The sequence below is a fragment of the Corythoichthys intestinalis genome, chromosome 20, assembly GCF_030265065.1.
Source record: "Corythoichthys intestinalis isolate RoL2023-P3 chromosome 20, ASM3026506v1, whole genome shotgun sequence".
In the NCBI taxonomy this organism is placed as follows: Eukaryota; Metazoa; Chordata; class Actinopteri; order Syngnathiformes; family Syngnathidae; genus Corythoichthys; species Corythoichthys intestinalis.
Window position 1 is genome coordinate 38,604,060 of NC_080414.1, and position 14,677 is coordinate 38,618,736.

The following is a 14,677-nucleotide window of genomic DNA, read 5'->3' on the forward strand; positions in this document are numbered from 1 at the left end:
CATCCATTTTAAATAGTTAAATGGAAAACATAGGTTCTTGTGATTTTTGATCATTTACCATGACAGGCAATTGACATTCAAATGTCACAGATGTAAGTTGATGCCATTGTCAGTCATGCAACAGGGAGTGTCCCCAAAATCAGCAGGAAGTGACCCGATATCTACAGGAAGAGTCCCTGAAATGTCCCCAAATCAACAGAGAGTGACCTGATATCAACAGGACGTGTCACCCAAATCAACAAGAAGTGACCGGATATCAACAGGAAGTGTCCCCAATTTAACAGGAAGTGACCTGATATCCACAGGACATGTCCTCGAAATGACCCCAAATCAAAATCGAAATTTCTCCACAAATTGCCGTTTCTACCTAAAAATGCATGACTGCATATTTTCCTTTGCAGTATTTTGTGGCTCTGATGTGATTAGAACAAGACGTTCATGACCCACCCCCACGATATAATTGAATTTCATCAAAATGAAATTTACCCATAAATGAGTATTGTGAAATGAGGCCCATCAAAAGTAGCGTTCCTGTTTCACGTTGGACAAGAAAACTAAGCAAAAAAATAAAAATAAAAAATTGCGGTGTCGTGTACGTTCGCGTCATGCGTCATGACGTAGGGGATGTGAGTGGCTGGGGAGGAGGAGTTGCCGCTGGTGACAGACCGGATTGCTTACTTTGGAAAAGTAGTGCTTGGAAGAAGACCATAAACTTTTCATCTCTCTTTAGCCCCACGACGTAATGTAATCGATTGAGAGGTGGCAGAAATTTTCGGACACGCCAAGAATCCGTTTAGTCTCGCTTGTGCTTTGAGTGGTTTGGGTGCACGTCGAAACTTCGAGGCCAGCATAGGTTAGCCTAGCCTCGTTTAGCCGCTAACAAAGAGAACAAACCAGGATCGACACGTCGCCGAGCAAGCAAACGTCAAGTCCCAAAATGTCAGGTGAGTAAGTTGACTTTTGACTCTATTGTTTCGCAAATACATACACAAAATGTATGACTCGTGCTGTCACGCATATCCGTGTATCATTCGTTCAATCCATATGTTTTAGATTCCAAAATTGGAAAACCGATCACGACTTATTTCATTTCTCGTTTTCAAATCCAAATTCGAAAAACTGATAACACGTGTTATTTCATTTTTCGGTTTCAAATGAAAAATATTGTGTTATTTGTTCATTCCATATCTGTTGACGTTTTCGATGTGTTGTGACCCAAAAGTTGTTGATACACTGATACGAGATCGCTGTTTGAAAACAGCGTTTTCCCTTCTTTAAAAAGCACATACACATCCGCCATCCTTAACAAAAACGATACATGTAAAACATTAGCTATCATGCTGCTTGACTGAGCCATCAATGTAAATCACCTGGTAGAAACTGACTGACCTTCCTGACAAAAAAAAGTCAACAACTTCCGGGGCACGACACCTCAAAAATCATACAAATCAAATACAAATAGAGAAAAAATACCATAGCCACTTGAAAACGAGACATGAAATCACTTGTCTAGGCTGCACTGCTGCAGCTATCGAATATTTTAGAAATCGAGTATTCGACTGAAAATTCTATCACTTAATCGAGTCACCGGATAAAACATTTTTTTTAGGTAAAGAGCTATTATAAATATTAGCGGTGGGAGTCTTTGGGCACCTAACGATTGGATTACGATTCAGAGGCTCCGATTCGATTGTAAAACCCCAGGCTTTTAATTATTTTTACATTAGTTCCAAAATTATTCAAAAATCCTCTCAGGCTAAACCAAACTACTACTTTAGTATCAAGTTATAAACAATAAATAAAATACTCAAGTCCCCATTCTGTATCAGCAGCTTTAAGCTACATTCAATTAATTTAATGTTGTGAATCAACCGTTAAAGTTGTTAAAATTGCTCCCGTTGGTCCATAATTTCCCTTCTGTCTACATTCGTCATGTCAAAGTTTTAAAACTGTTTCATCATTTAAAGATAGATTCAAGTCAAGATTTTGCCGATTTAGGGTTGGGTTTTTTTTTCTTTTTAGATAAAAAAGTAATTAGGTTCGCTACAACATAGCCTTCTAGAGAAGTCTACTGCTTTAAGATGGCGCTTGTTTACTAGTACGGGAAAGTCTGTAATTTCGCATCTAGTTCTTGGTACATGTTCTAACACGGCCGTCTGTCATTTCACATCTAGTTCTCGATATATGTGATATTTACCATAGCCCTATGTTGCCATATGTTTGTAGCAACTAGCAACTGAGCGCTGTTTGTAGCGGCTGACGGCCGCAGTCAGGTATTATTACAATTTTTTTTTTTTTTTAATCTGGCGGCATGAGTTGAACATGATATTTACTCTCGCTTTACCTGGTACAATTCAATAATCGGAATTTGGACGTTTGTGAATCGTTCTCGAATCTTCCACGGCCGAATCGCTAATAATCTAAGAATCGGAAATTTCGCATGCCTCTAATAAAATAAATGAGAAAACAAGACATTTCATCTAATATTGAACAATTTTCAAGGCAATCAGTTTCTTTATTTTGGATGTACATTGTTGAAAACCGCCATCAATTGCATCTCAGATGTGACTAGAAAAAAAAAACTCACTGCTTATTAAAAAAAAAAAAAAAAAATTCTTATATAAATAAATGTCATTACGCTTGATAACACACATCATTTAAAAGTTACGTGTTTTGTTCCACGTGTTTCAATTGAATTTCCATTTGTGTCAAGCTAATTTGAAGTTCTAGTTAAGTTTTAAGTTAGTCTAAACTGTAAATTCTGATAGGATTTTTAGTTTTTGCAGTGTTCATAATAAATGTATGATACCTGCTGTATTTGAGCACATTTGGGACCAGTGCTACTTGGTGTTTTATCCAGCAATGACTGCTGAGCTACCTGAGAAACCTAGCCCTTCGCAGGGCTAACATTACGTTAGCAAGTGACAGTAATGTTAATCTTATTTATTAGCGCTGAGAAGTCTACTGCTTTTAAGATGGCGGCTGTTTACTAACGCTGCCGAGTCTGTCATTTCTCATCTAGTTCTATATACATGTGATATCTATGAGACACATCAGACGCTATGTACAACCACCGTAGCATCATGCGGGCATAGTTTTTAGCAACGTTGGCATAGTTTGTAGTGGCTGTAGTCAGGTATTATTGCTTATTCCTCTACGCACGTTACGTCAGTGCATATTCCCGCGTTAAAAGCAGTCCGGGCAAAACGTGATGCATCGAGCTGACAAAATTAAACGATTCCTCGAGGCGAATAAAATTACTCAGATCAGTTTTTAAACTCGAGTTGCTTGAGTATTCGTTTCAGCTCTACACATTATCCGTTTTCCGATTTTGGATTCTAAAACAGATATGGAATGAACGAATGGTACACAAATATACGCAGCCCCCCCATTTGTGATTTTTATTCTGTCTTGACTGTTTTTGATTGGTTCTTACCCATTTTAATGTGATGTAAAGCACTAGAATTGCATTATTCTCATGTAACAATTCTACATATTTACCAATCGGAAAATGGAGATACGACCTTTCAGTAATGTCCGATAATAGTTGCTGGACACAAATGTGTCAAAATACATTTACGACTAAGAATAGCATTCTGCAATTTATCCAATTTCAAACACTGCATAGACTGCATACAACTTAATTTAATACTTACAAAATAAGGTTTTCCCAATCCAATAGATGCACAAACTGTGAGGAGAATACTCCTGGTAGATATTTACCTGCTATTTGGCAGTGTGAACCTGTACAACAGTCATACCTTTTCAACTGCAAGATTCCATTGTCTCCAAATCTTTGTCTTCATTGTCTGCTGTGAATATCTCATGTAATCAAGTCCATCTGCTGCTGGCGACTTTAATGATAGCTTTAAAAAAAACTATATTGCTGAATTGGAAAAATAAACAAAATATTAACAAGAACCAATGGCTAAATTTAGTCTTGGAACAAATAACACTGGAGCACATTTCTGCAAAACAGACAACTTGTACAACTACAAAAAACAATGGGCAACATTCGCTAGAATAATGATTCTTTCTTGCATGTGAAGGAATGCCATAATAATAATGCTGGTAGTCACCGGGTTATAAACGAGTTCCGTTCCTTTGCTGGCAACGTTACACGAATTTCCACCTAAGTGGTAACGAAGCCTTTAAGTACCCCCAAATACCCTCTAAATCTCAAAATAACTCTTCAAAAACGGGTATTGTACTTCATTATCCTGTCCTCGCCAAGTAGAGCTAAGTCCTAGCTAGACAGCGAGCTAAGCTCCAAAATGAAGATGTCAGACACCCGTGTGGTTTGCTGACTTTATTCAGCTGCTCATGATGACATCAACACTTGCAGAATGAAACTAAAATAAAAATGAAATTAAATTTTCAATAACAGCGATTCAAATTAGTGTTATCCAGCAATGAGAATCCACAGAAACGATAAGCAAGAATCAGTTAGCGTCCGCACATCATCCAAAACAATCACATCAACTCGCCCCAAGTATTTGACCACAATAAAAAAAAAAAAAAGTACAATAAACAGGACAAAAGATGTAGATGATACAGATGTTGCCTCTGTGGAAACTTTACAAGCAAGTCAGGGAACATTTCTTTTGCTAATTCTGAGACGTGATCATTAATAGTTGCAGGCAAATTGTGTTCGGCAACAAATTGGCAGAATAAAATCTCCGCTTTTGTCACTTTTCATTCTTCAGACTTCATCTCTATGACCAGTGTTGTTAATCTTACTTTAAAAAAGTAATTAATTACAGTTACAAATGACAAATTACTTCTCCCAGAAAGTAATTGAATTAGTAACTGTTACCTGAATGTAAGAGTAATTAGTTAGTTGGCAATGTAACTGGTGTTACCTTTCATGTTTTTTTTTTTTTTTTTTTTTCATTTAAAAAAACCCCCAACAACATAGTAACCTTTGCTATGTTTGAAAGTCATTTAATGTTGTGAATCAACTGTTAAAGTTGTTAAAATTTCTACCACTTTTGCATTAGTTCCCTTCTGTCTACTTTCGACATGTTTAAGTTTTAAAACTGTTTCGTCGTTTAAAGATTGATTCAAGTCAAGATTTTGTTGGTTTACGAGTATTTTAGATAAAAAGTTACTTAAGTTCGCTAGGAAGCTTCACTACAACAGAGCCTTTCTGAGAAGTCTACTGCTTCAAAATGGCGGCTGTTTATTAACGCCGCCGTTTGTCATTTCGCATGTAGTTCTATAAGCATGTGATATCTAGGCGTAGATTGTAGGCTCTCGGCTACAGTCAGGAAATATTGGAGCCACCCAGCCTAGCATCGCGTTTCCAACAGTGTCTCTGACTTTTCTCGCGTCATTCAACCAACGTAGTAACGCATCGTAACGTACATTGTCTCATTGCCGAAACGGTGACAAGATCTGAACGGAGGGAAAAAAAACGTAATGCACAAAAAACGTACAGATTTTTAACGTACGGCGTACACATTTAAAAATCAGTGCTCACTTGTACAAATTACGCCGAAACCGTACAACTTGACAATATTACCTGCTCTGTGCTAAAATAAAAGCATTCATCACAAAACAAAGTCAACATTATTAAGAGAAAAAATATTTTTAAAAAAACACTACAGACAAAATAGCAAACGAGACTCCGGCGTCGTAGGTTCCAAATCACGTATGTCGGGTACGTCGTAACCCGGGGACTACCTGTAGTAAGCCACATGGTGTCCAGGGGTAAATAAAACCAGACAATATTAGCACCACTATGTTCACAGGTAGCACAGGGTTGATAATGGTTTTCTGCTTGTACAGCCTCACTCTCCCTCCTGCTGCTTTTCTTGGGCTGCAGTGCCCTGGAGTTAGCTACTTAAAGTTAACGTTGATTTTCTAGCTTTGATCTTGCCAGTGAAGCCGAGTCGCTCTACGATCAAAGGCGCAATGATTGACAGGTTTCTTGCTTTGATCTTGCCAGAGAAGCTTGGCAGCTTTACAAGAAAATCCCAAATGTGTCAATGTTTGTTTAGCTTGTTACACACTAGCAGTGCCTTAGTGGTAGTCGTTCCCTAACCCAGAGGTTGGGTCCGTGTACCTATTGGCCGTTAGTTATTCCCACTAATTTTGGAAAACGGAAAATGAGCCCGATTCTGTTTTTTTTTTTTTTATGTGTGTTAGCAAAAAACGAGAAATAAATCTCCTGTTTCCTGATTCAAAACGGGTAATTCAATAACGGAAAATGAGGCTTCATCCGTTTTTCCAATATCAGTTTATTGAACTGAAGTCTAAAAACAAAATGCGCCCAATATTTTTTTCCCGCCAAGTTCACTTTTACAATGAGCCTTGACCCGGAAGACGATGTTCTTCCTCAACTAAACTAGCAAGACCCTGCTGCAGCTGCATGATATTAATTTAATATTAAAAACACATATGGAAAACACAGATATTGGGCGTATTTTGTTTTTCGACTGCAGTTCAATAAACTGATATTGGATAAACTGACTGAGGCTCGTTTTCCATTATTGAATTAGCACTTTTTAATTGGGAAACGGGAGATTAGGGCTGGGCGATATGGCCTTAAGTACGTATCACGGTAAATTGAGCAGATTTACCTAGGTAACGATAAATGACGATAAATTCGCCCAAGCGGACTGTTACATAATTTGAAAATTTGAATCAATGCTTGGAATACAAATTAACCGTTTCTCGTTAAATTTATTTACCAGCTTTCAATTTAACAATTGCACATGCAGTCTAAACATTAAGTATAAAAAAAATCTTGTAAACAATAAGAATTCTTGTGTGAACATTTATAACAGCTTGTATGATTTGAAAAATGTACAACATTATAAAAATCAATATGACGACTGTGCAAACATGTCATTGTAACACAAATGACTTGCAGCTTTAACAGTACAGTTCAGACAACTTATTGGTAATGGCTGCTGTGACATAATTATTCAACACAAGTGTTTACATCAGGTTTCAGTTTTTTTTTCCAGAACATTTTTTAATGCATGCACGCCCCACACAGACACAACCAGATTAAAGTTGTATTGCTCTGATGCCAATGAAACATTTAAGATTTTATGATGGCAGAATAAAGCAAACACATACAGAAAAATAGCTGTGGCCATTAAACTGTCATATTATATATAGGCTTCACTGTTGGATGATACTTTATGCTGAGTGCTTTACCATCATGAAAGCTTTCAGAGAAATCACACAGAAATACCAAATAACGCGACATAATGATTGCTAGATGATGTTCGTGCCCAGTCCACTCATTAATTTCATTCATTCATTCATTCATTTTCCATGCCGCTTTTCCTCACGAGGGTCGCGGAGGTGCTGGAGCCTATCCCAGCCAAGTACGGGCAGTAGGCAGGGGACACCCTGAACTGGTTGCCAGCCAATCGCAGGGCACAAGGAGACATACAACCATTCACGCACACACTCATACCTACGGACAATTTAGAGTGTTCAATCAGCCTACCATGCATGTTTTTGGGATGTGGGAGGAAACCGGAGTTCCCGGAGGAAACCCACGCAGGCACGGGGAGAACATGCAAACTCCACACAGGAAGGCCGAAGCCCGGGATTGAACCCTTGATCTCAGAACTGTGAGGCAGATGTGCTAACCACTAAGCCACCGTGCCGCCTCATTAATTTCAGCCGTTTCAATAAGGTTAGAGCCACTATCCGACTCCCATCACGTTCATTTGTACCGTTAGCCGCAAGCGTTAGCCTGTGGCTTGGCTACCAGAGGAAAGCACTGAAAGCATCCTCTCCTGAAATCGTGAGAACCAGGGCAGGACACTGGGTGAAAGCCCGTCTGGAACCCACCAAGAGTTTACTTAATGTCGGGTGAAAGTTTGGCAAAGCTCCCTTAAGCCCGGCTCCATCACGTTAGCTTGTAGCGTTAGCCGCTAGCGTCAGCCTACCGGTCTTCTGTTTGTTTGGCTTCCTGAAAACCACGTGACTCCATACGTAAGCGCACCGACTGCTTTCTTAAAGGGGAATGAACATAGCCGAACAACACAGAGTCAAAGCGGGATGAAAAGACTATATTCTCTTATTTTATTAAATTACTGAATTTACCGACATGGTCTAAATTAAGTCGGTCATCATGAAGAATTTCGGTAACGGTAAATTTTCGGTTTACCGCCCTGCTCTACGGGAGATGATTCTTTATTTTTTATTAACACACATAAAACGAAAAAAATTGAATTGTGCTCATTTTCCGTTTTTTGTTTCCCAAAATTAGAAGGAAAACCGATTGGCCAAAAGGTGCACAGACCAGGTTGTGGGTTCGATTCTGCCCCCTGAAGAACTTCTCAAAGTATCCCTGATCAAGATACTGAACCCCACATTGCTCCTGCATCTCGAAATATCCAAATTGAGTACTGCTTGTCATTTTCCCTCCAAAATGTCATGTGACTCGTTACAGGAGTGCTGTCAGCATGGCTTCAGAGATTAAAGCGGTTGGGGGGTCAGGCTGTTAGTGCACTTATCTTTGTACTCCTCACCTGGTCGCCGCCACACATGCTTAAGACCATCGGAACCAAACAAATTCATCTTCGTCTCATTAGACCATAGGACATGGTTCCAGTAATCCATGTGCTTTGTTGACATGTCTTCAGGAAACTGTTTGCGGGCTTTCTCGTGTACCGTCTTCAGAAGAGGCTTCCTCCTGGGGTGATAGCCATGCACACCAATTTGATGTAGAGTACGGCGTATGACCTGAGCACTAACAGCCTGACCCCCCACCGCTTTAATCTCTGAAGCAATGCTGACAGCACTCCTGTAACGAGTCACATGACATTTTGGAGCGAAAACGACAAGCAGTACTCAATTTGGACATTTAGGGATGTACGTAATTCCCATGTGGTGTACTCACTTTTGTTGCCAGGGGTTTAGTTATTAATCGCTATATTTTGAGTTATTTTGCGGGGAAAATACACAAACTCTATTATATAAGCTGCACATAGACTACTTTTCATTGTGTCAACGTGTCATTTTGTCAGTGTTGTCCCATGAAAAGATATACTTAAATATCTGCAGAAATGCGAGGGGTGTACTCACTTTTGTGATACACTGTATGGCGAAAACACAGACAAGACTGCAAAAGCAGTTTTTGCTCTTGCACCCCTCTTTAAAATAAACTTCTGTATTTTAAGCCAAAAGAACTGTTGCGTTTGATAGAACAATATGTTTATATGCTGCCATAGCAGATTCATGGCGCATGAACCTATTTTTAATTTGTCCGTTTTACCCTGAAAACCCCCCTTTTACAGACGTCGCGCAACTGCTTTTGTTTCAACCCAGCCATTAAAAGAAGCTTATTATATTTGATATTCAAAATGTCTGTCATTTTTTACTTAGAATTATTCATTGATGTCTTGTAGTATGTTTTAAAAAAAAACAACTTGTTGAAATTCGCCCCCCACGGCCCAGACGCACCCGGGAACAGCACCAACCAAAACAAGTGCCGCTCGGCCGACGCTGCCTCCGCACGCGCCGACCGGGAAGGCAGAACTTCGCGCATCCTCTTATTTTAACCCTTTGTACTGACTCCATGTTTTAAAAGCTTGAAGAACACTCACCGAAAACAGGTTGACAATTTATTCGTCGACAATGGTAAAAACAAGTTAAATACAGACGACGGAGGGACAATTCTGGATCCAAAACAAGGCTACATGTTTACGAGCAGCAAAAAATCTGTGTTATCTCAGTGTCCAGTCTTTTTAAAGTCAGTGATGATGTGGGGCGTGCTTAAGGTATGTCCGAAGGTGTGTCTGGGCATTGCTTTTGGGTCTTCCCCTCGGTGGCCGGTTTTGGGCGGCTTAGGTTCGTGCGCGGATTGGGACGCCCGCTATCAACTTTGCAGTCCGGGCTGGCTGTACTTGTTTTAGGACAAAGCGCTTTGTCCTTGGAGTTGGCTGGGGGAGCTGATTGCAAGAGTTGGTGCGTCAATCTTGTGATAAGACGGCATTGTGTATCTCTTCTATTTCTTCTCATTAAACTATGGTGTGCTATTTATTTTATATTAGTAGTGTAGTCCTACCGTAAATATGAAAATTATACTATTTCCTGATTAATTATATTACGTGTGTTAGAGTAATGCAAACAGTTAGATGGTGCCTACGAGAACTTGTACCATATGTATGTGTTAGACTATATATGTGTTAGATTAATGCAAACAATTATATGGTGTATGCGATGACGATATCTTTTCCCCTTCAAACTTTAAAAATGTATTCACTCGCATATTTTAAACTTTTAAACAAATTACGTCACAATGAAAAAAATTAGCCTCTGTAAAAAACTCAGATATCTACCTGATAACTATAGCTTTATCGTACTTTTTTCGTTACTGTTGCATTTTCCCCAATATTTAGATGATAATCGATCCAAACAAAGAAAAATTGAAAAAAAAAAAAAACATTTAAAAGGGTAAATATATCAAAATGAAAATCTCGACCACTCCTTGATGTCTACGATTTCTGCATCGCGACCCTTGTTATCATGTTTCACCCATAAAATCTCCCAAAAATCCGGCTGTGGCCATTCACAGCTGTGTCTTGACAGCCGGTGATACATGTAACATGGAGTTTTTGGATCGAAAAGAGGTAAGTACGCGATAATATCTCGTTAAAATCATGGCGTCTTTAATTATGCTCTTGCGTGCTCTCACCTCCAGTTAGGGTTTTACAGTTTAAAAAAAAATAATGATGTTTCGCACATGCATATTGGACAATTTTAAAATTTGGCCAAATTGGGGGTGTCAGAGCGGAACTTCAAGTCACCTGAATGTTTTACGCCATATATACACACACACTAAGGGTGTAACAGTACATGTATTCGTATTGAACCATTTCGGTACTTGGTGCTCGGTTCGGAGCGGAGGCGTACCGAACGAGTTTCTGACATAATGTAACCCTTACTTTTCGAGGCTGTGAGTCGATCGGGTTACAGTTTCTTTGTGTAGATTATATATACTCCGTCTTCTCTACTATAATGAGGACCAACACGGTAGGACAGTAAGAAACGTCAACGGCGTGACAACGTGGCTGCCGCGAGAACGCAGTGAAACGCGGCCGTTAAAATCAATCAGCCAATGCACACCAGTCGCAGTGCGGCCGCGTGTTAGACGCGTCCCAGAAGCGGCTTAACGCGACGCACGAGAAAAGAACGGCAGAGTTTATTATATTATCCAGCGTCAATACTACTAGCTAGCAAACCGGGCAGACCGGAAGTCACTCGTGTAAAAATACGGTGGATCCAGTCGATTTTCAAACTAATATGCAATCGTAACTAGGGCTGGGCGATATGGCCTTAAGTACATATCACGATAAATTGAGCAGATTTACCTCGATAACGATAAATGACGATAAATTCGCCCAAGCAAACAGTTATATAATTTGAAAATTTGAATCAATGTATGGAATACAAATTAACAGTTTCTCGTTAAATTTATTTACCAGCTTTCAATTTAACAATTGCACATGCAGTCCAAACATTAAGTATTTAAAAAAATCTTGTAAACAATAAGAATTCTTGTGTGAACATTTATAACAGCTTTGTATGGCTTGAAAAATATCATCACTTGAATTTCATTAAATTCATTCCGCATTGTTATACACTAGATAGTGGCATACGTTTAGATATTTAGAATAGATACAAATACGACACATCCACCCGCCCCCCAGAAATTATACTTAATTAAAAAATAAAATGTTTCACAAACCTTTCCTTTCTTTTATTCGGCTCAATTTACATCTTATGATTTTGGAAATCCTAACAGTATGCAATAATATTCCTGTTCCCAAGCACTGTGCTTACTGTAGTGTAATTTTTACAAAAAATAAACAATACATAGTTACTCCCCGTCATCTAGGACGAGCCACTTACAAGACTAGCACTGTCGTGTATTACAAATACTGCTTTGAACACATCTTCACAGACAAAAGCAATGACACAGGCTTAAAGAGGTCAACTTTAATTGTGTAAATCACACTTAATGACGACACGATCTCCTGGTTGAAATAGACGACATCCACTTAATTCTATTGAAGATATGTAATGCTGAGGCAATTTGTCAACTTTACTTTTAAAAAGAAACTTGCACTGTTTATCCAGTAGATGGGGCTCTTGCAGTGTGTCAAACAGTGATTCAATTTAGGGCAATTGTCTTAAAAGTGGTTCATTGTTTCAAAAAAACCTCGGTTTTTCCATCTTTATCTGGAACCCGTCAAGAGTTTACTTAATGTCGGGTGAAAGTTTGGCGAAGCTAACTTAAGCCCGACTTCATCCCGTTTACTTGTAGCGTTAGCCGCTAGCGTTAGCTGCTAGCGTTAGCCTACCGGGCTTCTGTTTGATTGGCTTCCTGAAAACCATGTGACTCCAAACGTAAGCGCACTGTCTGCTTTCTTAAAGGGGAATGAACATAGCCGAACAACACAGAGTCAAAGCGGGATGAAAAGGCTATATTTTCTTCTTTTATTAAATTACCGAATTTACCGACATGGTCAAAATTACGTCGGTCATCGTGAAGAATTTCGGTAACGGTAAATTTTCGGTTTACCGCCCTGCTCTAATCGTAACCCACTTTTTGATTCCATCAGATCTCTTGAGTGGTAGATCGAGGCACAGGTGACTCACTTGTCTTTGCTGATTTTCAGTTGTATTCTCTGCTATAATAATAACCAACACGGCCCCGTGTTCAATACAGAACCCTCCTACCACAACAAAACAAGTAGGAACTAATATTCACATAGGAACTAAAGTTATACAACATAAAATATACAATATCACATCACATTTGTAAATACAAACACATAATAAAATAAATAATAGCCCATTTAAATAAAATAAACTGAAATGAGAAACAACACCTGTAATTAAATAATAATACACAGATCCTGCTTACACAATTAAATTTATTAATTTCTGTGTGGCGCTTTAACTTGAGAAAATCCACCAATAAAGCTTTTGAAAACCGTTCATAAGAAAAAAAAAATCATTGAGGCATTTCATTTGTAAAATACATGTTAAAATCTTTGTCATTGGAATTGCTTTTCTCTTTAGCACAGGACTTTTTTCTTCTTTCTTTCAGAAAGAAAGCTGACCAATACGCGGGGTCTAAAAGGCAAATTGTTGTTGGATTGTTATCTTTAAATACCCGCTACTTTTTGAGCAGAATTCTAGCTTTGTATAGGCTACTGTTCCTATTGTTGAAAGCACAGAAGTGTGTAATAAACAACTAGCATTTATATTTTGCATTTTGTTTTCTTACTGTACCGAAAATGAACCGAACCGTGACCTCAAAACCAAGGTACGTACCAAACCGAGATTTTTGTGTGCCGTTACACCCCTAATATAAACACACACACATATATATATGTACTGTGTGTTAGCAGTGCAACGGTTTGCGGTTCAACCGACGTGTCTTGTTCAATACGCCTTTATGAACCGCGCCTTTTCGGTTTTGCGATTAATTTATTCCGAACGCTTGTGGAATGAATTGGTCGAGCTCTCTGTGCCTGTGTGTGGCGTGAAGCACAGCTGTGGAGAAATTCCCGCCCCGCAAGTAAATGTCCGATCGCTGTCAAACACCTGTGTAATAGAAGCCGAGTAATGCCCTCTCTCGCTTGCGAGTGAAGTGAAAGTGAAACAAGAAAGAAAACAAAAAGCTACGGCGAGCGAAGGAGTGGAGAGACCGCATTTTGAGGAAGCACTGGCTTCTTTCAAATCAGCAGTGTGGCAACATTTCTGTTTCCCCGTGGACTACAATGCGGAGGGAGAGAAAATATTGAAGAAAAAAAAAAAAAAAAAAGTTGCAAGCATTGCTCAGCGCTTGTTCCCTATGCTAATGGCAACACTTATAACATGACTCCGGCACCTCAGCCGGCATTACCCACAGATATCACTTTCTCAGAGCAGGACAACCCCGAAGATGACACCAGTGAAAACACACGGTGGGCTTTGTTAATTTATTTGCAATGCTTGACCCGCGTTACATTGTTTCCTCGCGGACATATTTCTCCAACAACGCAATCCCCATCATTTATGAAATGGCACGCAAAGCCATCGAAGATGATTTCGCTACAGCACATAGTTTTGCCCTGACCACTGATAGTTGGATGTCCCGTGCTAGAGTGGTACTACCTAACTGTGAGTCTGTGACGGTCCACTGTAAGTCATATCTGTCAAATTGTATGGTCTCGGCGTAATTTGTACTAGTGAGCATTGATTTTTAAATGTGTACGCCGTACGTTACGTTCAAAATCTGTACGTTTTTCGTGCATTACTTTTTTTCCACTGTTAGGATTTTGTCAACGTTTCGGCAACGAGACAATGTGCGTTAATACGTTAGTTGAATGACACGAGAAAAGTCAGAGACACTGAGAGGGAAGAGTGTTTGTTGTGACGCTGTAGCAAACGCGATGCTAGGCTACGTGGCTCCAATATTTCCTGACTGTAGCCAGCAGCCGACAATCTACGCCCAGATGTCTCATGCATATAGAACTACGTGCAAGACGGCAGACTCGGTAGTGTTAGTAAACAGCCGCCATTTTAGAGCGGTAGACTTCTCAGAAAGGCTCTGTTGTAGTGAACCTTCCTAGAGAACCTAAGTAACTTTTTATCTAAAATACTCCTAAATTGGCAAAATCTTGACTTGGGTCTATCTTTAAAGGATGAA

At 39.3% G+C, this 14,677-nt stretch overlaps 1 protein-coding gene across 1 annotated transcript in view; it reads left to right on the forward strand.

The window, feature by feature from the left end:
* The first annotated feature begins 649 nt into the window (after nt 1-649).
* LOC130908928 (gastrula zinc finger protein XlCGF7.1-like) overlaps nt 650-14,677 on the forward strand; it is a 35,916-nt gene continuing 21,888 nt past the window's right edge. The window contains exon 1 of the mRNA XM_057824875.1: nt 650-944. Within this exon, the coding sequence (XP_057680858.1) occupies nt 938-944 (7 nt within the window). The 5' untranslated portion in view covers nt 650-937. The remainder of the gene's footprint in view (nt 945-14,677) is intronic.